This window comes from Cricetulus griseus, chromosome 2 (genome assembly GCF_003668045.3).
Source record: "Cricetulus griseus strain 17A/GY chromosome 2, alternate assembly CriGri-PICRH-1.0, whole genome shotgun sequence".
In the NCBI taxonomy this organism is placed as follows: domain Eukaryota; kingdom Metazoa; phylum Chordata; class Mammalia; order Rodentia; family Cricetidae; genus Cricetulus; species Cricetulus griseus.
Window position 1 is genome coordinate 297,265,629 of NC_048595.1, and position 22,399 is coordinate 297,288,027.

General features: G+C 38.0%; 1 protein-coding gene across 2 annotated transcripts in view; it reads left to right on the top strand.

The window, feature by feature from the left end:
* Nucleotides 1–22,399, top strand: part of Ttc37 (tetratricopeptide repeat domain 37) — a 103,097-nt gene that overhangs the window by 41,872 nt on the left and 38,826 nt on the right. For both annotated transcript variants that reach the window (XM_027401836.2, XM_027401837.2), the window contains 14 exons: nucleotides 737–839; nucleotides 3,691–3,867; nucleotides 3,962–4,106; nucleotides 4,259–4,337; nucleotides 4,419–4,480; nucleotides 5,359–5,415; nucleotides 7,347–7,415; nucleotides 8,496–8,570; nucleotides 9,395–9,536; nucleotides 12,148–12,241; nucleotides 14,706–14,783; nucleotides 17,084–17,208; nucleotides 18,123–18,246; nucleotides 19,873–20,091. In XM_027401836.2, the coding sequence (XP_027257637.1) occupies nucleotides 737–839; nucleotides 3,691–3,867; nucleotides 3,962–4,106; nucleotides 4,259–4,337; nucleotides 4,419–4,480; nucleotides 5,359–5,415; nucleotides 7,347–7,415; nucleotides 8,496–8,570; nucleotides 9,395–9,536; nucleotides 12,148–12,241; nucleotides 14,706–14,783; nucleotides 17,084–17,208; nucleotides 18,123–18,246; nucleotides 19,873–20,091 (1,549 nt within the window). The remainder of the gene's footprint in view (nucleotides 1–736; nucleotides 840–3,690; nucleotides 3,868–3,961; nucleotides 4,107–4,258; nucleotides 4,338–4,418; nucleotides 4,481–5,358; nucleotides 5,416–7,346; nucleotides 7,416–8,495; nucleotides 8,571–9,394; nucleotides 9,537–12,147; nucleotides 12,242–14,705; nucleotides 14,784–17,083; nucleotides 17,209–18,122; nucleotides 18,247–19,872; nucleotides 20,092–22,399) is intronic.

The window sequence follows — 22,399 nt, forward strand, 5'->3', positions numbered from 1 at the left end:
CCAATACGGCCAAATCTGTTCACTCTGACTTTCACCACTGTGTCTCAGGAACGACTATGGCACAGCACAAAAAGATGCAGCTGTCTCTGAAACAGGGAGGAGCAGAGAGCCACCTTTTTGAAATTATATCTTACCCTTTCATAATCTGTATGCTCCTCTATATGCTCTTCTGTTTGCTTTTCTTATAAAAGAAACCATCTAGGTTCCAGTTCTTAACATTGTAGGTTTGGAATAACATACAACTTAGAGCCTGGAATCATTTTTCTCTTCTCTCCTCTCCTTTCCCTCTTTCTTTTATAAAACCTTCCTCAAGAGAAAAAAGAACTCCTTTTTATGAAGTATTTCCTGGCACTTGAGGAATTTGCTAATTCATTTAGGTTTTACTATATAGTTTGCTGCATAGGTTTTAATGTAAAAGATCAAATACTGGTTTTAGTATAGTTAAATACATATGTTAGAGAACAGTAGTGTTCCTAGTTTGGAAGCTGACATCTGAAGACATTAATTAACCCATAGTCAAGAGAATTTTGTGCAGTTGACTTCCTGTGAGTTTTAGTACATATTGATTGCAACAGAGCCTTGACATTGGAGATCTTTTTTAAATGTGTCAAGACTATATTTAGAAATAATTTTATAAAATAACACTGTATTGTTTCCTGGAAGCTTTCTCAAAAGACTCAAATTGACTCTCTTCTTTGTATATTTTAATGATGTGCACAAACTCCCCTCACTGCAGGTTTGGGTGAATGCCATCTGATGATGGCGAAAGCAGCCTTAGTGGATTTTCTGGATGGAAAAGCTGTAGACTATGTGGAAAAAGCATTGGAATATTTTACTTGGTTAGTATCACCTTTATTTAGCACTCTCACTTTCTTGGTAGTATAATAAAGCTAAATTTAGAATATAATTTTATGTCTCTGCTGGTAGATATAAAGGTTATTTGGAGTGTCAAATGTAAGAATACAGACTAGCTGGTTAATTTTAGCATACAAACTATTAATTTTATCCCTGAGCTGAGAAAGAGACATTTTTTGTGTCCTTTGTAATGGCTGCCATGCTGCAGAGAGGAGGGGAACATGGCCACTAGTAGAGCAGCAGCTCTGATGAAGTGTCTTAGAGTTCTGACCTGGACATGGGTGCCTCTTTGCTGGAACTGACTTAGAAGTAGAGCTTCAGACACACAGGGTGCTTTTCATTCATCAATAGGGCCTAGTAAGGGAAAATGAGCCTTCAGATTATTCCTGGAGAGAAGCTGTAAGAACAAGTGGTATATCTAATATGTGTCAGGAAGATTTAAATCTAGCATGCTATAGAAGTGCAAAGTATTATTTGTGTTGGATGACTTTAAAAAGTCCACATATTAGGGAATAGGGAGATGGCTCTGTAGGTAAGAGCAGTTGCTGGGCAAGCCTGAGGACCTGATTTTAAATCCCCTGTGGCTGCACATGTGCCTGTAACTCTGGTATTTGGGGAGGCAGAGATCAGAAAATCACTGAGTCTTACTGGCTGCCAGCGTACCTTTAGGTTTAGTAAGACAACTACCATATTTCAAAGAAATATGACAGGGATAGAGCAGGACAGTTGATGGCCTCTATATTCACATGTCTCCCTGTATTCATATGCCCCCCCCCCACCTCAATGGCAATAGTCAGTCTATAGATTGTTTGGGGCACAAGGGTGCATATGCCTGTAATCCTAGCCTCTTAGGAAGCCAAGGCAAGGGAATAGTGACTTCAAAGACAGCCTCAGTACATCTTGACAACAACTATACCATTGAGCTGTATTCCCAGCCCTGATTTTTTTTTTAAAAAAAAATAAAGTTGAAAAGATACGGGTTTGAACAGTTAAGATTGCTACTGTTTTCTTTTTTCTCCTTTCAAGTGTCAGTTTTAGAAATCTTACTAAGATATTTAAAGGAACTTAGGAATAATGTCCTTCCTCTGTCTCTCACAGTGGGTGGGTCTTCAGCAGTGACTTCAGTAATTAGTGCTTCTCAGGAAGACACTGGAAATGGATTTTGGCTGGACTCCTGTAGCAGAAAAGGCTATGAGATGCCCCATCTGCTGTCTGTCTGCCTGTGACACAGCAGTGTGTAGTGGCTGACTATCGAGTTTTGGCCTAAACTGAGATGCTCTGAGAAAGGTGGGGAGAGACGTGCAGCACTCACGTGCTCATTCTAAAAGGAGCCAGCCCTTCGTGTATCTCCTCAGACCCTGTTAACTTTTTGAGTTGTTTATCCAGGCTGCTTTTACTTGCTCCTGAGGGTAGAGCTCTAGATTTTCTTGTTTAAAGTTTTTTTTTTTTAATTTATTTTTGCCCTCAGTGAAAATCCTGTGTTCTACCAACAGATATCGTTGATACATTGTTTAATATTTTTTAAAAAAATATTTTTATTTAGTTTAGAAACAATCTTATTTTATATATCAATCCCAGTTCACTCTCTCTCCCATCCTCCCTTGCTCCCACGACCTCCCTCCTTCTCTGCCCCCAACCACTCCCCCAGTGAGGGTGAGGTCTTCCATGGGGGAATCATCAAAGTCTGTCACATCATTTGGGGCAGGATCTGGCCCTGCCCTATGTATTTCGGCTGAGAGAGTATTCCTCTCCATGGGGGAATGGGCTCCCAAAGTCCATTTGTCACTAGGGATAAACACTGGTTCCACCACAAGAGGCCCCGTAGACTGCCCAGGCCTCCTAACTGTCACCCATGTTCAGGGGACCTGGTTCAGTCCTAAGCTGGTTCCCCAGCTGTCTGGCTGCGGTCCATGAGCTCCCACTTGCTCAGGTCAGCTGTTTCTGTGGGTTTCCCCGCATGGTCTTGACCCCTTTGCTCATCACTTCTCCCTCTCTACAACAATATTTAGCTGTGGATATCTCCTGCTTCCATCAGCTACTCAATGAAGGCTCTAGGATGACACTTAAGGTAGTCATAATCTCATTATAAGGGAAGGGCATTTAAGATAGCCTCTGAAATATTGCATAGATTCTTAGATGGTGTCATCCTTGTGGATCTCTGGACATTTCCCTAGTGCCATATTTCTCTTTAAACCTATAATGGCTCCCTCTATTAGGGTACCTGTATTCTTGCTCTCCTCTATTCATCCCCTGACTCAGTATTCCTGGTCCCTCATGTTCTTCTTCCCCCTCTCCTCTTCTCTCCTCCTCTTTCTCCTCCCTCCCTCCCCTGTGCTCCCTATTTGTTCAGGAGCTCTTGCATTGTTTAGTCTTTTGAGGGGAAGTTCAAAGACATAAGCTTTTATAACAAAAAGTCACTGCCTTGATTGTTGATTAGCCAACAAAAGACATACCTTTAGAACTCTAGTATTAAAAATAAACTGAAAACAACAGAAACAGAATTGCCCTAAAGTGTTTCTATCTATTTGGTTTCTGTCTGCACTTCTAACAATTATGGTGAATATATCTGAAAAAAACTAAAACTTTTCCTGCCACATAAAATAATCAGTTCCTCCCTCTTCCCCTTTTTCTAGATTTTTTTCCCTCCTAGTAAGGAAGTGATAGATAGATAGTTCTGTTAAGTGATCAGTGAGACATGCACAGAGAGAGTCTGACTGAAGTCATTGCTCTCAGCCAGGACTGGGGATTTAGTTCTGTTCAAAGACTTTGTAGTCCTGTGAGGCATACAACTGAGCTTTTGGACATAATTTGGAAAGCTCCTGTTTCTCCTTGCAGGGCACTGCAGCATCAAGCTGATGTGTCCTGCCTCTGGAAGCTTGCTGGGGATGCCTGCACCAGCCTGCATGCTGTTTCACCGTCTACAGTGCATGTTCGTGTCTTAGGAGTGCTTCTCGGTCAGCAGGAAGGAAGTGAAGTATTGAAGAAAGATGAGCTCCTGCATCTAGGAGGAAGGTGATTTACAGAGAATACCAGTCATTCCATTAGAGTTGAATTAGAACATTATATTTTAAAAGCATCCATACCATTCATTTTAATTTTTCCACAGGTGTTATGGTCGTGCATTAAAGTTGATGTCTACATCTAACACATGGTGTGATCTTGGAATTAACTATTACCACCAGGCACAGCATCTGGCAGAGACAGGCAGCAGCACAGATGGCCTTACAGAGCTACTGGAGAAATCTGTGCAAGTAGGAGAAATTTCACATGAACTTAAAAACACAGTGATTTTATGAACAATGCTATTGATAAATATTTTGTTTTAACATTAAACCACATTTTAAAAATATAAATGTTGATATTCAAGATATAAAAAATTAATCTACTTTGACTTCTTTTTCAGTGTCTGAAAAAAGCAGTGAGACTGGACAGTAATAATCACTTATACTGGAATGCTCTTGGTGTGGTTGCATGTTACCGTGGTGAGTAACACTTATTTTACTTTACACAGTTATTTGTTTTCAGGCAATAAAGTTTGATTACTTAGATTCTGTATGTTTCAGGTATTGGAAATTATGCTCTTGCTCAGCACTGTTTCATCAAATCTATCCAGGCAGAACAAATTGTAAGTGTTCCGTGTGTGTGTGTGTGTGTGTGTGTGAGAGAGAGAGAGAGAGAGAGAGAGAGAGAGAGAGAGAGAGAGAGAGAGAGAGAGAGAGAGAGAGAGAGGAGGGGGGGATGCTCATCTACCATGGAATGCTTGTAGACATAGAAGGTTACTTTCAGGTGTTGGGTCTCACCTTGCACCCTGTTCATTCATTTATTCTGCATGTGTGTGTGTTTCCTTGTGTGTGAATGTGTGCATGTATGTATGTGGTTGTCAGGGCTACTTTGAGGAGATAAGTTTATTCTTTGCCATTTCACACATGTCCATAATGTGTTTTGATCATATACAACTCCCTCTGCTCTTCCTCCCACTCACTCTGATCCCTTCCCACTTCATGTCTTGATTTTTGCTTTTTTAAAGTGAACTACTGAGTTTAATTTGGATTGCTTGCCTGAGCATGGATGTGGGGTTATTTGCTGGTGTATGGACAAGTTAGCAGTAGCTACACCATTGAAGAAAAAGGACTCCGTAATCTCCATTAGCTGCTTAGCTATGTGTGGAGCCTGGTGAGCTCCTTCCTGAGCTATAATAGCATATTGAGCTTCACCCTTGTACAGCTCTTGTGCAGGTAACCATACCTGCTTTGTGTTCATGACTGCAACAGCCAACAGTGTTATATTCAGAAGACTTGAGCGAGCACTGGTCTCCATCCCCCAGCTCCTTTGTTCTTTCTGCTCTATCTTCTGAGGTGTCCCCTAACCCTTGGAGGGTGTGATACAGATATTCTTTTTTGGGCAGGCACATTGACCAGCTAGGAGTCTTTGCATTAACTGCTCTACACTGTGAAAAGAAGTGTCTCTGAATGAGTCCTATTTTTTTATATATATACCTTTTAGAATGCTGCTGCATGGACCAACTTAGGAGTGCTATACCTTGCGACCGAAAACATTGAGGTATCATTATCAGTTTTAATGTTAAAAATGAATGTTATTTTCTATATAGGACTTTGTGAAAAAATATTTTATGTGTTATTTGTCCAGTATGTGAAATATGCTAGTTAATTGGTGGCATTTGTTTCATTATGCTGGGTAATGAATATGTAGTATTTATTTTTTCCTTTCATGAAAATTCTGGTTTTATATTTATGTATACTTTTTTTTCTTCTCGGAGACGGCATCTGTCTGTATAGTCCACACTAGCCTTGAACTTACTGTGTAGTAGCCATCTTGTTACTTCAGCTTTTTAATAGATGGAGATAATTCTCTTATTAATGAATTTGGCAACAATAAGAGAAGTTCTTTGTATGTTGTATTTATCTGGATGAGTGAAGGTAAGAGAGACAATTAGGTTTTTTTTGGGGGGGGGTTGGCTTTTTTGTTTGTTTGTTTTTCAAGACAGGGTTTCCCTGTATAGCTTTGCAGCCTATCCTGGCACTCATTCTGGAGACCAGGCTGGCCTCGAACTCACAGAGATCTGCCTGCTTCTGCCTCCCGAGTGCTGATTAAAGGCTTGCGCCACCAACACCCAGCGCAACAGTTAGTATTTTTTAATATATTAAATTTAGCATTTGGTTTTATGATTTAGAATTTGGCTTCAACAAATATTATTGCCCTTAAATATCCCAATAGAATTCCTCCCAGTTGAGCAGCTGGAACCTAGTTCCTGGAATCATGTACATAGGCCATATCTGTGACTTCTCCACAAATCTAGACATAGTGTCACATCTTTACTGTTTCTTGGTTTAGTCAATGTGCTGAATCTTACCCTTTGACAAAAAACCTTCCATATTCTTGAGGATACATTAATCATGCATTGCAAAAATGATCAGCTTTGGAAGATTGTAAATAGACTGAAAGAAATTCTTAAATTAGATCTGAAGACATGTGAAGTATGTAGCTGTAGCTCAGTGAAAATGTGCACACTCAGTGTGGACAAGGCCTAGGCCAAGTCTGGACCACTGGGCACACTTAGTGTGGACAAGACCTAGGCTGACTTTCAGGATCACTGGGCACACTTAGTGTGGACAAGGCTGAGGCTAAGTCTCAGGATCACTGGGCACACTTAGTGTGGACAAGGCCTAGGCTGAGTCTCAGAACCATTGGACACACTTAGTGTGGACAAGGCCTAGGCTGAGTCTCAGAACCATTGGACACACTTAGTGTGGACAAGGCCTAGGCTGAGTCTCAGAACCATTGGACACACTTAGTGTGGACAAGGCCTAGGCTGAGTCTCAGAACCATTGGACACACTTAGTGTGGACAAGGCTGAGGCTAAGTCTCAATTGTTGTTCATAAGCTTTCTTTTTCCTAAACTGAAAGTCTCTTATTTTACACCACATGGATTATCTTGAAACAGTGGAAAACAGTATGGAATAAGTGTGCTTTTGTTGTTTCTTTTAAAGCTGGGCATGTATGAGCTTATGGTTGAAGAGAGGTGTCTTTTATGTTTCTTGACTGCTTTTTGTAGAATTGTATTATTAACCTCTCTTTCTCCAGGAGCAGGGTTCATAGCTCCAGCTTCATTGATTGTGAGTTTTTATTCCCTCAAAAAAGGGGGAATAGATTCAGCCTTATTTAATCATTTCTTTCACACATAGCATATGGTATGTGATTATTTAAAAGTTCTGCAGTCTAAGTGATGGAAACCTATAGTATTATTTTGCAGGGGACCAGAGCTCTTAATCTATAGGGAAATCTGTTGCACACAGCATTATTCTAAGAGTATAGCTAAAACATTGTATCCAGGTATTACTAATTGTGGTTGAACAATGAAAATTTTTTTAATGTATATTCACCACATGTTTGACTTCTCTTATTTTATGCTTTTTAAACAGTTGAAGTTTATGAGATTGCTTGATGTGGTATTTTCTTGTTTTTTTGTCTAGCAAGCTCATGAAGCTTTCAAAATGGCTCAGTCCCTTGATCCATCTTATTTATTGTGCTGGATTGGACAAGTAAGATAACAGTTATTAATAAACATAAATATAAAATAACTTCATATTAGTGTTAATGATAACATTAGTGATCACAAATGATGATAATGATATCATTGAGAACTTACTACATGCTAGTCATTGTGCTTAGGTGTTAGCAAGGAATATTTTAGTCAATCATTGTGCAATGTCTATTGTTATACTCTTTAAAGATGTAGAAATTTAAACTCAGACATTCTAAATATTGTGTCACAGCTGGCAGTGATTAAACTTTGAATCCCGGGAATCTGATTATTACTTTGCCTAAAAAATACACCTAGAACTCTTATTAAATTTACATTTGCAAAGACAATGTATATTTACAAAGATCATTTTGGCTATTGTTTTGTAATTTCTATAAAGTCTTCATACTGGGTCGTGCATTTATGACTACTTTTTCTTTATGTTTAGATTTGTGTTCTGCCAGACAGAATCGGGTTAATTGTTACTAGTCTGGGTCTGTGACTGATTATTTTACTTCAGTCATATCACATGAAAAACTGAATTCCTTGTCTAGTGGAGAATGTTAATGAATTGCTAAGTGGTTCAGCAACAATAGGCGCATCACATGTATCAGAACTGTTAGTCAAAGACTGGGTATGTCTTACTGTGCTTTGGTATCTTGGTGTAATTCAAGTTATATGGTAGTGCAAGCAGATAGCTCGACAGTGTCCTGTCTTCATTAGGTGCAGTGGCACATGGGGGCAGGGCATTTCTGCACCGTCCTTTGTGCCAGTTATTAGACAGGAAGCACTGGAGTTTGCATTTCTGTCTGAGTTCAGAATCTTATGACACAACTGTTTCAGGGTATTTTGCTCTAGGTTAGGAAATATTATCTTTACCTACATTTTAAAATGTTTTCTGTTTTCAAAGTATTTTGTTCTTAAAATAATTATCTCAGGACACAACTCACAGGCATAGTTAAAAATGGTAGCACTGGAAGTGAAACTAACTTTGCTTTGAATCATGGATAGTAAATCTCTGGTTCTTCTAGAACCATTTATTACCATTATTTTTATTTCTTTTAAATTAATGGAAACCTTTCAAAAATCCTTTTAACAGGCTCTTATTGCAGAGACAGTTGGAAGTTATGACACCATGGATCTCTTCAGGCACACTACAGAGCTCAGCATGCATGTAAGACTCGATTGTTTTTCTTGAGAATTCATGAGTGGGCAAACAGTATCCATTCAGGAGGAATAGTGGCATAGTGGTATAAAGTGTTGATGATGGCTGTTGTTTCTACCCTATCTTAGAATCAGATAGTCTTTACCTAGAACTTGCTTTCATCTTCAGTGTTCAAGCTGATAAAAAAATGACAATGAGATTACAAATTTTATTTATTTTTATGTATTTTGGTGTTTTGCCTGCATGTATATCTGTCCACCAAGTATGTGCCTAGTGTCCATAGTGGCTAGATGGGGACATTTGGAGCTCTTGGGACTGAAGTTACAGACAGGTGTGAGCTGTCATGTGGGTGATGAGAATTGGGCCTGTGTCTTCTGGAAGAGCAGCCAGTGATCTTAACCATTGAGCTGTCTCTTCTATCCTCCACAGTGAGATTTAGTGCATGTAATGAGTATTGTGGAAGACAAATTGATGCCATAAGAAAAAATAGACATGAAGTGAAGGATGGCTTTAGTTGGTAAACTAGACTCTAAAAAGATATTGAATTAGTTTGATTTAACCTGTGGGAATGGTCTGAGAAGGGGGAAACCAGCCCATCTGGCAAGCCTCTGTTTTCTGCTCTTTGTTGTATTTGATTCTACTCAGAATTAGAGAAGTGACTTTAAATTGATCTCAGTAGGTTTGTTGGTGTCATTTTGCTTTGTTTTATCATGGCTGCCTTTTGTTAAAGGTACTTAAAGAAGACTAAGCTTTGATAATATTGTTATTGAAACATTTTATTTCTAAATTTTATTGAAATATGGATTGTCATAAGTTTACTTTGTGTTTTCAAGACTGAAGGAGCCATAGGTTATGCATATTGGGTTTGTACAACATTACAAGACAAAAGCAACAGAGAAACAGAGCTATACAAGTACAACATTCTCCAGATGAACGCTGTTCCTGCAGCACAGGGTGTTCTGTGTAAATATGTGGGTAAGATACCTATTGTATATGGCAAAATATTAGACCACTGAAGTGTGTAAATACATTGTAGGTGAGATACCTATCATATATGGTACAATATCAAATGGGTACATTTTTTAATTTTCCCATCTCATGTTAAATATCAGTGTTCTTTCAGGTGTTAATTTGCCTTTTTGTTGCCACTCGGAAGTTGTTACTGCAATTTTCAATCAACGTCATGGCTCTGGAAAAGGGACTACACTCACTTTATTGCTTACTGAGTCAAGATTTCCTTGTAATAATGGAAGTGTGTTAAAGGTTGTGGTTCTGGGTTGCTGCTACAGTGACTCCTCTGTAAAAGTCCATTTCAGTTTGTGGACTAGATATTTTATTTCCCTTAACTTGGGTTTCACTTCTGGTGAGAGAAATCACAATTTCTAGGTTGTATAGTTAGGAGAATTAGATAAGATAATACTTATAAGATGTCAAGCCCATGCCTAGTGATTTTAACCTTTCCTATTAACTCCTGATTATCCCATAAGATACTGCAAAAAATATACTTTTATATTTAGGAAACTGGCAGAATGGTGAAGCTTATTAGCTTTCCCTAGTAATAATTTCCTGTCTTTTAAAATAGAACCATCACTGAGTCTGCCTTACTACTTAGTCATTATTGAGTCCTTGGGCATACTATACAAATGAATTTTAGGTTTCTGTGATATAAAAGGCAAAGTGCCTTTTACGTAGGATTTTAGTGAGATGAGTTGTGCAAATTATTAAGCTGAGTTCTTGGCAGGGGTAGTCATAAAAGAAACCAGTAGCTGAATAATATGAAGTAATAATGGTTTGGCCCAATATTGACAAGTCAGTTCTCTTGTGCATTTCGTCTGAGCCGCTTGTGAAGAAGGTAATGAGTTTACTGGCATCAGCATTCTGGGATGTTGTTTTCTATTGGAGTATGCTGACAAGAAGGGCACTGATAAATCCTCAGAGATGAGGACATATCCATTCAGAAACCTTATTCATGCATTTCCTTACTTTATAAGTAACTTTAAGGATTTATATAAAGAGGTAAAGCTTTTAATAAAATGCAGATATCTAAAATAATGAACACATTGGGTTTTTTTTAACAGTTATGCATAGCTGTTTTTTAAATGGTGGAACTATTTTCATAGGCTCATATAAATGCTGTATGCTTGGCCAGAAATACAAAGCAGAAAAAAAGAAGAGATGTTGAGGAGAAGATATAGAACATTACTGTCTGTCCCACTGAGTTTGCATTATTAGACCATGGCAGATGGAGCTTCTAACTCTTTTTGATGGTTTTGTGATCCTGTAAAATGACCTTTGTGATTTAGGAATGACTTTGACTATAATGTTAGTCAAACACCTTATGCTTACACACATTATATAGACTCCCAACCATCACATAGGATTTCTTTTTGTGGTATGTTTGTTAAACAACATAGGGATATGAAAGCCTGCTCTTAATACTAGCTTTAAGTAATTAGGGAAGACATATTTTTCTTTGTCCAATGTAGATATATAATGCACTTTCAACATAAAAATTGTAAAATACTATATTGAAAGTACCCAAGTCCATTTCTCTGGTGTGAAATACTGAATTATTTTTTTAGAATATATAGTTTCAAATAGAACCACCAAGAGAAAATCATTGCTAAGTTAAATTGCAGGGAAGAAGCTTAATTGATTAGCCAAGAAATTGTATGAAATTCTTTAAGAACTAATTAAAAAATTGCAAAATCCTGAATTTCTTTATAAATGTCAGAACTAGTTTTTACTGAGTTACAATTTCAAATAATTTTACCTAAAACACTTGTTTTTGGTTTATTTTTAAACCAAACATGAAAAATAAAATATATTAAGATAAAGCAAAGCCCATCACATCAAGGCTGGACAAGGCAACCCAACAGAAGGAAAGGAGTCCCAAGAACAGGCCCAGGAATCAGAGACCCAGTCATTCATACACTGTAGAGTCCCATACAAATACTAAGCTGAAAGCTATAATATATACACAGAGGACCAAGCTTGTAGTCCTTGTGGTGCTGCTCCAGTCTCTGTGTGTTCATGTGAGCCTTCCTTAGTTGTTTCAGAGGTCCTTGTTCTCCTGATGTCCTCCACATGTCCTCTGATTCTTACACCGTTTCTGCCTCTTCTGCAGGGTTCCCTGAGCTCTGAGAGGAGTCATTTGGTGGAGACATTCCATTTAGAGACGTATGTTCTAAGGACTTAAAGAAAACACATTTAAATTATACAATGCAACTAGAAACCACATATAATTCTTTAATATTATTCAGTGATTTAGAAGAATTAGCCAACGATCACTGGTATATTCCAGATAAATTAGGCCATTATTCTTAATAAATACCATTATTCTCAGTAGGTAATCTCCTGTTTTGAGATACTGAAACAAGAAGAATTTTACTGTTATTTTTGTATGTATATTTACAATTTGTATATATATATACATATATATATATGTATATATATACAATTTTTATAAACATATATGCATATATATGTATATATACATTATGTATATATAATATGTATATATATACAATTTGTAATTTGTATGTGTATATACACATACAAATTAAACATATTTGTTAATTTCTAGAAAGAATTCAGAATTACGCTCCAGCTTTCACAATGTTGGGCTATTTAAATGAACATCTACAGTTAAGAAGAGAAGCAGCAGAGGCATACCAAAGGTAGGTGTGCTTAGTGGACATTACTTACTGTGTTGTCTGTATTCGGTTAAAGTTTAGCCTCTTGACAAAAGAACTAATGTGATGTTTCACTCCTTTCCCAGTCCTCATTGTGTTATTGTGTTACCTTGTAGAAGGTGAAAAGATGAAATCCCACATTTTCCGCTCTGTTTTGCATTCCATTAGCTAGGGAACAGGGACTAGAAAAGGGCATAAACCAAACCCTCATAGATTCTGTTTTAGGAAGATCTATTTCTTGTAGTCAGATAAGAAACAGCAACATGAATATTTTCTCGACTTACCTTATTATCTATTAGGTATTTGTGCTTGTTCATAAATGTTTGTTGGATACTTGTACCTAGCAGTGTCCTTGCATGAGAAATTTATCAGAGAATTACAACAGACAAAGTCCCTGTTCTCATGGAACTCCTTAATGCGAGATACTCAGTAAGCTAATACTATCTGGTTACTAGAAGTTGCTAAGGAAGAATTAAAATAGCATCCAGGATCAGGGAATATGGGAAGATGCATTCAGATAAGAGTGAGAGCAAATACTCCCAAACAGAAGTAGTTTGCCATATTTAACAAACAAAACCCCAGTGTACTAGAGTGGAGGGATATCCTGGAGACTGGTAGGAAATGAAAGCCACTAGTTTTTTTCTCTATACAGTAATGGTAGGTAAATATGAAAATAACTGTTGATCTCATGAGTAACTACTAATAAAGGTTGGAAGAGCCAGTTGCCTAACTTTAAGGCAACGCTCCTTCAAACGTGAGTGAGTATTTAGAAGATATATGGTCAGGTGTAAAGAAGTGCCTCAAGTACTTACTACATCCTTCTGTGGATTCTCATGTAGTTCAAAGGAGTGTCACTAAATGGTACTGGAGGCTACATAATGAAGTTTTCCTTGTTTTTTCTTTTTTTCCCCCCAGGTGATTGAGAAAGGTTTATAAAAAACACACTTTTCTTCTTAGCGTGTCAATAAACTTAGAGTAAATTAAAAGTAGAGTAGAACAGTTAACACATAAAACAGCTTACTGTGTATGCTACCTTTGTGTGTGCTGTTGTTATTGTAGAAATGCTGAAACGACATCACTGTGCCTCAGGCTTAAAGTGGCAACTCCACAGCCACAAAAGAGACATGCACTGACCACAGCAGCTGTGTTATATGTTATGATATTTGTTGCTTGGAATACAAATAGTGCATAAATTTAACCATAAGTGTAGTCTTTAATCTCTAACATTTTTTTAACTGTAGATTTCATATCATATACCCAGTCCCACTCATTTCCCTGTCCCTTCATATATACCCTTTGCCCTTGCAACCTCCCCCACTCCCACAACAAAAGGACATGGAAGCTGTAGTGTGTCACAGTGAGTCACACGGTATACACTTTAGTTCATACATCTTTATTTGCAAATGTTCATTGCAATGAGTCATTGGTCTGGTTCTAGGCCTCTGGCTTCTGCTACACTATCAATATTAGATCTTCCTTCACTCTTGGATATCCTCTTGCTGCCCTGTTTCATGGAGATCCTGTAGTTTCAGATCTGCAGGATCGGCCCCTTTACTTGTTATAGCAGTTTGTAGATGGGGTGAATGTGGGGGTGTACTCATAGTGCATTGCCCTGGTTCTGGGCCTGGGTAGTAGTGGGGGTTTGATGGCCCTCCTGCCCTCCTTCATCCTCATCACCAGGGGGGAGCTCTTACCATTGCCCTAGTTAGTTCACCCAATGCCCCAGGCAGCAAGGGGCAGGACCAGTTCTGCTCTGACACATTCCAGGCCACCTCTGTAACATTGTTAATGCTTCCTGAGCAAATTGTTTTTTTGTGCAACATCATGTAGGTAAAAAGCCTTTCTTGGGTATTTCTCCTGGCAGATGTCTTTAGAAAGAAAAGAAAGAAACCATTTTTAAAAAGCTCTCAGCTTTTAGGACATTTCCCTCCTTGCCTATAGAGAGTACAGTGGAAGAAGAAAATGTTGGCTTTAGCTCCTGGTAAATGTATTCTAAGTTTAGAAGGATCTCTCATCTTTTCCCTTAATGCATTGTCTTTTAGTGTTTCTGTGTGAACAACCTCAGAAAGTATTCAATTTTCAGCCTTCCTACATGAATTTTCAAGAATGTCTTCAGTAAATTTTGGTGTGTCAAAATAGAACATTGATATGGTCATTGCCTATGCTTAGATTACAGATTTTAGAATATTTACAACTCACATGGAATAATAAATGGCTTTACTTATGAAAAACAAGATTATTTTTTACTGACAACCTAAAATTTAATACATTTAAGTGCCTCTTTGGTATCAATTTACTGAAATATATACAAGCTGCCATGAACAGCATTAAAGAATTAGTAGAATTGAAAGAAAAGACTATAAACCCATGGATTTGGCTGAGGAAGAGTGAGTAAAACAAAATGTTGGACATAGAAAATTTAAAATACCTTGTCCTTCTTTTTTTAAAGGGCAACTTCCCTGTTACATTCTACGGAAGACCAACATACTTACAGTGTTACAGTGAGAAACTGGGGCAGATTGTTGTGGTAAGGCTATCTTTCCTCATTAATTCTGTGAATCTATTTCTCAGGGAAAATTGTGGCCCTACAGATCTGAAGACTAGTGTCCAGAGCACTGGGATATATTATTTCGAGGGCCAGAATGTGTTTAAATTTCTCTACCCATAAAACCTAGCTTGAGTATGCCTTGTGAAGAGTGAAGTTAGAGCTGATGGTTTATGGACCAGATAGAGGAACGTTTGGGAGGTGGAAGTTTTCTCTGATAGAAGCCTACTTAACTATTTGGGGAGTTGGATTTATTCTTATTGGCTATGGAATATTATGTTCTAGGAGCTCATTTGAAACAGTGCTAAAAAATTCAGGACAATTGAGCTAAGATCTTCCCTTGGATTCTAAGTCTTTTGATCTAAAAAGACAGGCAGACCAATTTCGTCACAGAGTAGAAGTAAAGCCAGAGAGCAGATACATAGGAAGAAGGCTTTTGACTCACAGGGGGATTCCTTAGATGAGAGTTGCCCTAAACTTGAATGGTTAGTTTGAACATTGAATTGCAACTTGGTATTTTAGGGCCAGTCTCTACATCTTTTAAGGAACTGCACATGGAGGCATGAGGTAGCCCAGTTACTTCCTGTTATTGCGGTAATTTAATCAAGTCTATCGATGGAGAAATATTACTACTCTGCTTGCCTATGAATTCTTTTAAGCTTATATTTTAGTAGTTGGTAGAACTCTGTTGGTTTTATTGAAGCAGAGAACACCTAGAGTAAGAAACTGCAGCATATCTTCTTCTTAGGTTTGATATTTCGTAAAGAATAAATATTTTTAAAGAAAATTTTACTTCTATGGAAAATTGGCCACCTGTTTTCTTTCTTTTAAAAAAAGATTTATTTTTAGTTCATATGTATGTGAGCATGTCTGTCTGTATGTAGGTGCAACATGTGTGTGCCTGATGCCCACAGATGCCAGAAAGGATGTTGGAGCCCCTGCAACCTGACTTAATGGGTAGTCCTGAGTTAGCTAGTAGGCACTGACTTGGGTCCTCTGTAAGACTAGTATATGCTTTTAACCACTGAGCTCCTTTTTTGTTTTTGTTATGCAATATCTTGAGCACAGGCATATGGTAAAACTATAGTGCGTAAGTCAGTGAATAGTCACCACTCAAATAACACATAAAAACTCTTGTCAGTTTGTTTCAGCTTCATTTTAGAGGAAAAGTCATAAAGCTGAAGTCCCCTTACTCCTTTTCCTGTGTTTTTCTTCTATACATTTCTGAAAAGAGTTTTTATTTAAAGAAATAAATACGCACATATGTACAAACAACTCTCTTGCATCAAAAGCTGGCCTTCTTTCAAAATTGGAGCTTAATTTTATGTTTTTCATCTTTACAAAACTAATATTAAGAAGCAAAGGTTGCTTGTGTTTTTAACTCATAGCTTCAAAGGTTAAAATGCTTTTATAAAAGTATTTCAAAACATTTTAAAGACGATTAGGGTTATAGTGATAAATACCAGAAACAAGAGTCTCAGAAATAGTTACTTAGGTAAGAGTTGGGGCTGGAGTCATGGCTCAGCAGTTGTGAGTGCTTGCTGCTCTTCCAGAGGTCCTGTGTTTGGACCCCAGTGTCCATGTGAGGCAGCTCTCAACCACCTGTAATTCTAGCCTTCAGGGATCTGATGCTCTCTTCTGGCCTTCCCTGGCACCTGCATACATGTGACATAGACTCAGACACACATGTGCATCAATTAAAGACATCTTTAGTTGATGGCAGCTGAGCTTATGTGACCTCATTGTAAGATAAGCAGCTATTTTGCTTTAATGATCCCTAATGTTAGTTTTTCTCACTATATATTGAAACACCGAACAATAAAATTATCTCTATGGACTTTTATTGTGCCTATATTCCATTCATATAACTTACTGGATATTATAGATCCATATTCTTAGGATACTAACTAACATAGTAAGCTTAAAAAATTAGAATTTTTTTTTTTATAAAAGCCAACCTAAAATTATTCTTATAACTTGGGATTTAAGTAAAGTTTGTTAAAAAACAAAGAATTTAAGAGAGTGATTTAACTTTAGCAGAGCTAGTTATTTTCACATATAATTTAAGAGAAAACAAAACAAATGTGAAGCTAAATCATTCTGTTATACTCTACTTACGGTGTGCCTTCTATTTTAAATCTTCTCAACAACCTGAAGACTAATATATTATTTGCTAAATTACTATAAAAATGGACATGTAGATAAGTCATTAAAAGTAGTTGAGTGAATGTGTTTGTATACTTTCACAAAACCAAGATTAACATTTTTATCTTGCTTCTTAGTTCCATTGGTGAATATGACAAAGCTGTCGAAGCCTTTAAGTCAACGCCCCTTGAGGAACTGGAGGACATCGTAGGTTTGGCATTGGCATTGTTTATGAAGGAACTATATAAGGAGAGCAGCAAAGGTAAGTAATCATATTGCTTGAAGCTTTTTCAGAAAAATATAATAATGGAATTGTGATGGGGTTACAGTATTTTACTTATTAAAAATTTTAAAATGTTGTATGTATGTATGCATGCATACATGTCAGTTCAAGACTGTGTGCTTGATGTCCTTAGAGGCCAGAAGAGGGCATTGGAGTCCCTGGAACTGGAGTTACAGACAGCTGTGAACTACTGTGTGGGTGCTGGGGATTGAACCTGGATCCTCTGGAAAAGCAGCCAGGGATCTTAACTGCTAAGCCATTTCTCTTGCAGTATTTACTAAAACCTGACTGGGAGTCAAGAGCTATAATAGGCATTGTTTACGTGTCATCTTATTAGTATGCTATGATTATGAATACTCCTTATAAACAATTTGAACTGAGCATCTATTGTACATTTGAGGAGACTAAGGTGCAGGCTTAGTAGTGGATATGTAGCTTAGCATTCTGTATGCTTAAATGAAAAATTTTGATAAGTGAAAGTTTCAACTTTTATTAGTAATAGATTTTTATTTCTACAAAAATTTTAAGTGAGAAAATTCTGATACATATGAACTCCACCACTGTGTATACAGTGTACTCAAGCATTATATATCTGCTTGGAGAAGGTGGTGACTGCACTGGCAGTGTGACTGTCCATCATTGTTTCCAAGTCTCTTTTTCAGAGTCTGTTCTGCAGGCAGAAGGTGGGGGTTGTCCCCTAGAAACCATAAAGGTACCCTCAGAGTCGCTTTGGAATAGCTAAACCATGGTAGGGGCTATTCTGTCTGCTTGATAAGAGGAGAGCAAGGAAGGTAGATCTTTTTTGAAAAATAGGATTAGGAAGGGGGAAGTGGCCCATTTTGTTAATTAGAATTGCTTTTGTATTTTGCTTGCTTTTTCCTTCTACATAATAGCCTATGAGAGAGCCTTGACTGTTGTCAAATCAGAACAAGACAAAGCTCATGTCTTGACAGCTCTGGCAATAACAGAATACAAACAAGGACAAATGGATACAGCCAAGTCATTGCTTTTCAAATGGTATGTATAACTGACTTTAACACTTCTACAGTAGATCTTTATGTTTGAGATAAGAGCTGAACAATATAAAATAAAGTTCTAAATGTTTTAGGAACTTTGAAGTAAATGGAAGGAATTGGACCCCCCTTGTTCAAAATTGACAGTCCTGGGTGGAGTTCAATACCATGGCTTAACTTATAGCTTTGTGTATGTCTGATATGGCTTATTTGTTTTCAAGAATAAGTGCCCATGTGGACCACAAACAATAAACGGAATTGTAAACCGACTTGGTGTTTGATTGCTCAGGTCCTCAGAGAGGTCTTCCTTCTCCCTCCCTTCCTTTCAAGTTCCCCTGTGAATAGTTTATTTAAAGCACATCTTTAAAAATACCTGTAGAACTTATATACTTCTAGTGTTAGAACAGATTAAAATGAGAGCCTGTGATAAGTTATTTATATAGGACTTGTTGAGTTCTTAAAGCCTCTTTGTTCTTTTTTAAAAGGTGGCTGTAAATGATTAAAACAGGCCTTCCTGTTTAAACAGGACAGTGCTTGCCAATGAAGTTTATTGGTGTTTTTGAGTGGAACATATACTTATAGGACAGAAAGCCCCTCCCTATTGCAGGAAGCTTATAGTCCTACCACCATGCATTAACAGTAGAAGCATTCAGTTACTGTGATAAGGGAAACATTGCCTTGATAACTGCCCCCTCAACCCCAGAAGACCAAACTTCTGTTACACTGGAAATCTCTTCCTTGGCCTGTGCTGTCCTTGACTGTATGATGAGCCATGATGAGAAGAGGCCCTTGGATCCTGCAGAGGAAAAAAAAAAAAAAAAAAAAAAAATGGAGAGGTTTCTGACCCTCTAAGCAGTGAGGGACTTTTCTGAAAATGACTTCCAGTTTCAGCCCTTCCTGCTGGGAAGGCTGAAGAACCCTTTCTCCAGTGCCAGCCCAGTGAGCCCTAGGTCTCCTTTCTTCTTGGACTGTATACATGTAAGGTCAGATTCTGTGCTGAAGAGACTAGGGCACTTCCTCAGTCTCTCAGCTGTTGCTACTCTGGGAGGGAGTACCAGCCCACTAGCATTTGGTGGTACTCTACTGAAACCTGGTGCTGCTGGTGTTTGCCAGTTCTGCCATACTGTAGTGCTACAGTGCTTTTCGACAATGCTATCCCACTATGAAACAGCGCCTCTGCCTTAGTTCAGTCTGAGGAGACAAAGGAGAATGCTGGTGTTTCTAATCTGCCATCTTCTGTTTTCCTTTAACAAAATAGAATTTTATGTCAACTAAACATTAAACTAAAATTATTCTCGCTACCTAAAACTGAAACTCAAAGAAGCCAATTATATTTGTCTCTAAAATTTAGATATAATAACCTAAAATGAGATTTGTGAATTTATGATGTGAAAGGAAGGCTATTACTACTTTGCTTCAGTCAGATAATTATTTTCTTTAAATGTATATATATATATATATATATATATAGAGAGAGAGAGAGAGAGAGAGAGAGAGAGAGAGAGAGCACAAAATTAGCTTGCTTTGATAAATCTTTTAAGTAAATAGCTTTTTGTATTAAATAAAATCTCTTACTAGATATTAGTCCACTGTAGTAATGGGTAACAGACTACTAAATATTTATTTATAGCTCTATTTTAAAGGAACCAACCATAGAAAGCCTTCAAGCCCTGTGTGCTCTAGGGTTGGCAATGCAGGATGCTACACTGTCAAAAGCAGCGCTTAATGAGTTCCTGAAGCACACGAAGCACAAAAATGATTATCACAGATGCCTTCTTACTTCAGCGATCTGTGCACTCCAGGGCCGCAGCGTGGCAGTGCAAAGACAGGCAGCCAAGGCTGTCCACAGGTAAGCCCTGAATCTGGAGACGAATTATATTTGGTGTGAATATGTTCAACTTTTGGGATTTATTATGACTATAAAATGAAATATGTGTCTGTCTGGAAATTGTACTGTCTTTTGTTTTGGTGAGTTGATTTTCCTTTATTCGGGTGAAGCTCTGTAGAGGAAGGTAACTGTACATGGAGTATGGATCTAGATAGTTAATTTATTAAGGGGAAATCACTTACACAAGGAACCGATGACCCAGATTGGCGCTCCAGTCTCAGCAGCTCTCTGAGACCCAACCGGAACCCGGGAGAGAGTCAAGTGCCATCCCCCCATCTTTATTCCACGTGCAGCTCATGCACCTGTGGCCACATCCAAATGGGCATGGCCAGCGACACAGGTAGCTCCTCTTATTTTGATACAAAAGTCTGTAATTCCTATGTTTGTAATATTATCAATTTATTACCGAATATGTTTCAATAAAAGTCATGTTGATGGATTTAGGAATTCTTAGTCACTTAAGTGTTGATCAGCCTTTAAAATTTGGAAATTAAGGTAACATTTAACAGAGGCAGGCAGATCTCTTCACTTTGAGGCCAGCCTGGTCTACAGAGCGCGTTCCAGAGCAGCCAGGGCTACACAGAGAAACCCTGTCTCAGAGAGAGAGAGAAAAAAAAAAAAGATAGCATGTAACAGCAGTTATCTTTGTTTTCATATGTTGTAGCTTTAATTTCTTTTTCTTGGTTGATTAGGTACATTACATTTTATTACATTTATTTTTGTGTGGGTGAGTACACACATACTATATCATGTACCTGTGAAATAGGAGAACAATTTGTGGAAGTCTCTAACCATATGGTTCCCATATGGCTATGTGTTCCCATATCGGAACCCCTTTGGCAAACCTCTAGCTCCAAAATATTTACATTACAATTCATAACACTAGCAAAATTACAGTTGTGAAGTAGCAATGAAAATAAATGTATAGCTTGGGGTCACCATAACATGAGGAACGTATTAAAGGGTTGCAGCATTAGGAAGGTTGCAAACCACAAACTCATGTAAGAGTTAAGAGCCTTCACACACTGAACCATCTCTCCTGTGGAATTAAAGAAACTTAGTTTGAAGTTTATTCCATGTGAATTATTTCTCTTAGAGTTATATCCTTCTGCTGTATAATATAGTTCATCCTATGCCTTTAAATTTCTTTGTATTTCCTTTAAACACATGTGCTATATTTTCTTAACTGTATCTTATAATTTTGTGACCATAATATTGTTTTACTTTATGTTTTAGAAACATAAGAACTCTTAGTGTTTGTAGAAGAGGATATAGTATATTTCCTAAAATTTAAGATGTTTTCAGTTAAATGTGGGCAATTAATATGAACTTGCTTAGATGTCTAAAGGATTTTAAATTTAAAATATTTGCAGTTCTTGTTATGGTTAAAGTAACCCCCATCTTTTTTTGCATGAAATATTTGGCACCCTGTATTTTATTAATCAAAACTAATTATGTACCATATGGCTTTTTCCAGCATTCTTTAAATAGCATATTGAGTCAGAACTAAGAGACATCAAATCAGTATAGTGTTCTTTCCTGTCAGATGAGAGAAAAGAACATAGTAGTCCCATGTACTTTCTTTTTTTTTTTTTCTAATTTAACTTTATTGATTCTTTGTGAATTTCACATCATGCATCTCAATCCCACTCATCTCCCTGTCCCTTTGTAGCCACCCTCTGCCCTGCACCCTCACTCGGACTCCTGTTGGATATCCTGTTGTTGCCCCATGTTGTGGAGACCCTGCAGCTCTGTTTGGGTCTGCAGGACCTGCCCCTTCTTGTGCTCCAATAGATCATAGATGTGTGGATGATGGTGCCGGCCAACTCATAGCTCTGGTTCTGGGCCTGGGTAGTTGCAGAGTTGGTCAGCCTGCCAACTCTCCTGTGTCTTCACCATCCTCTCCAGCATGCCCCTGCTAGCTTACCCAGTGCCATAAGCAGCAAGTGGAAGGGCCAGTTCTCAGCTCTCATGACCTTGGGGCCGGCTCACTCACATCTACAGCACCAGGGCCAGCTCTACCTGGCAAGACACAGGGGCAACTTAAGAACTGGTGACGCTCCAATGACCTCAGGGCCAACTCTCCCATCTGCCTCAGGCCTTGAGGAGTAGGGTGGGGGGTTGAAGGGGGCTTCTCTCCCTTGCCCACACCACCATATGTCAGATGAGGGGCGGGTCAGATCTCTTATGCTCATGTTCTTGGGGCAGCTCACCCATGCCCCTGTCAATAGAGACAGCAGTAACTCCCATCTTTAAGTTGAGTGTTTTT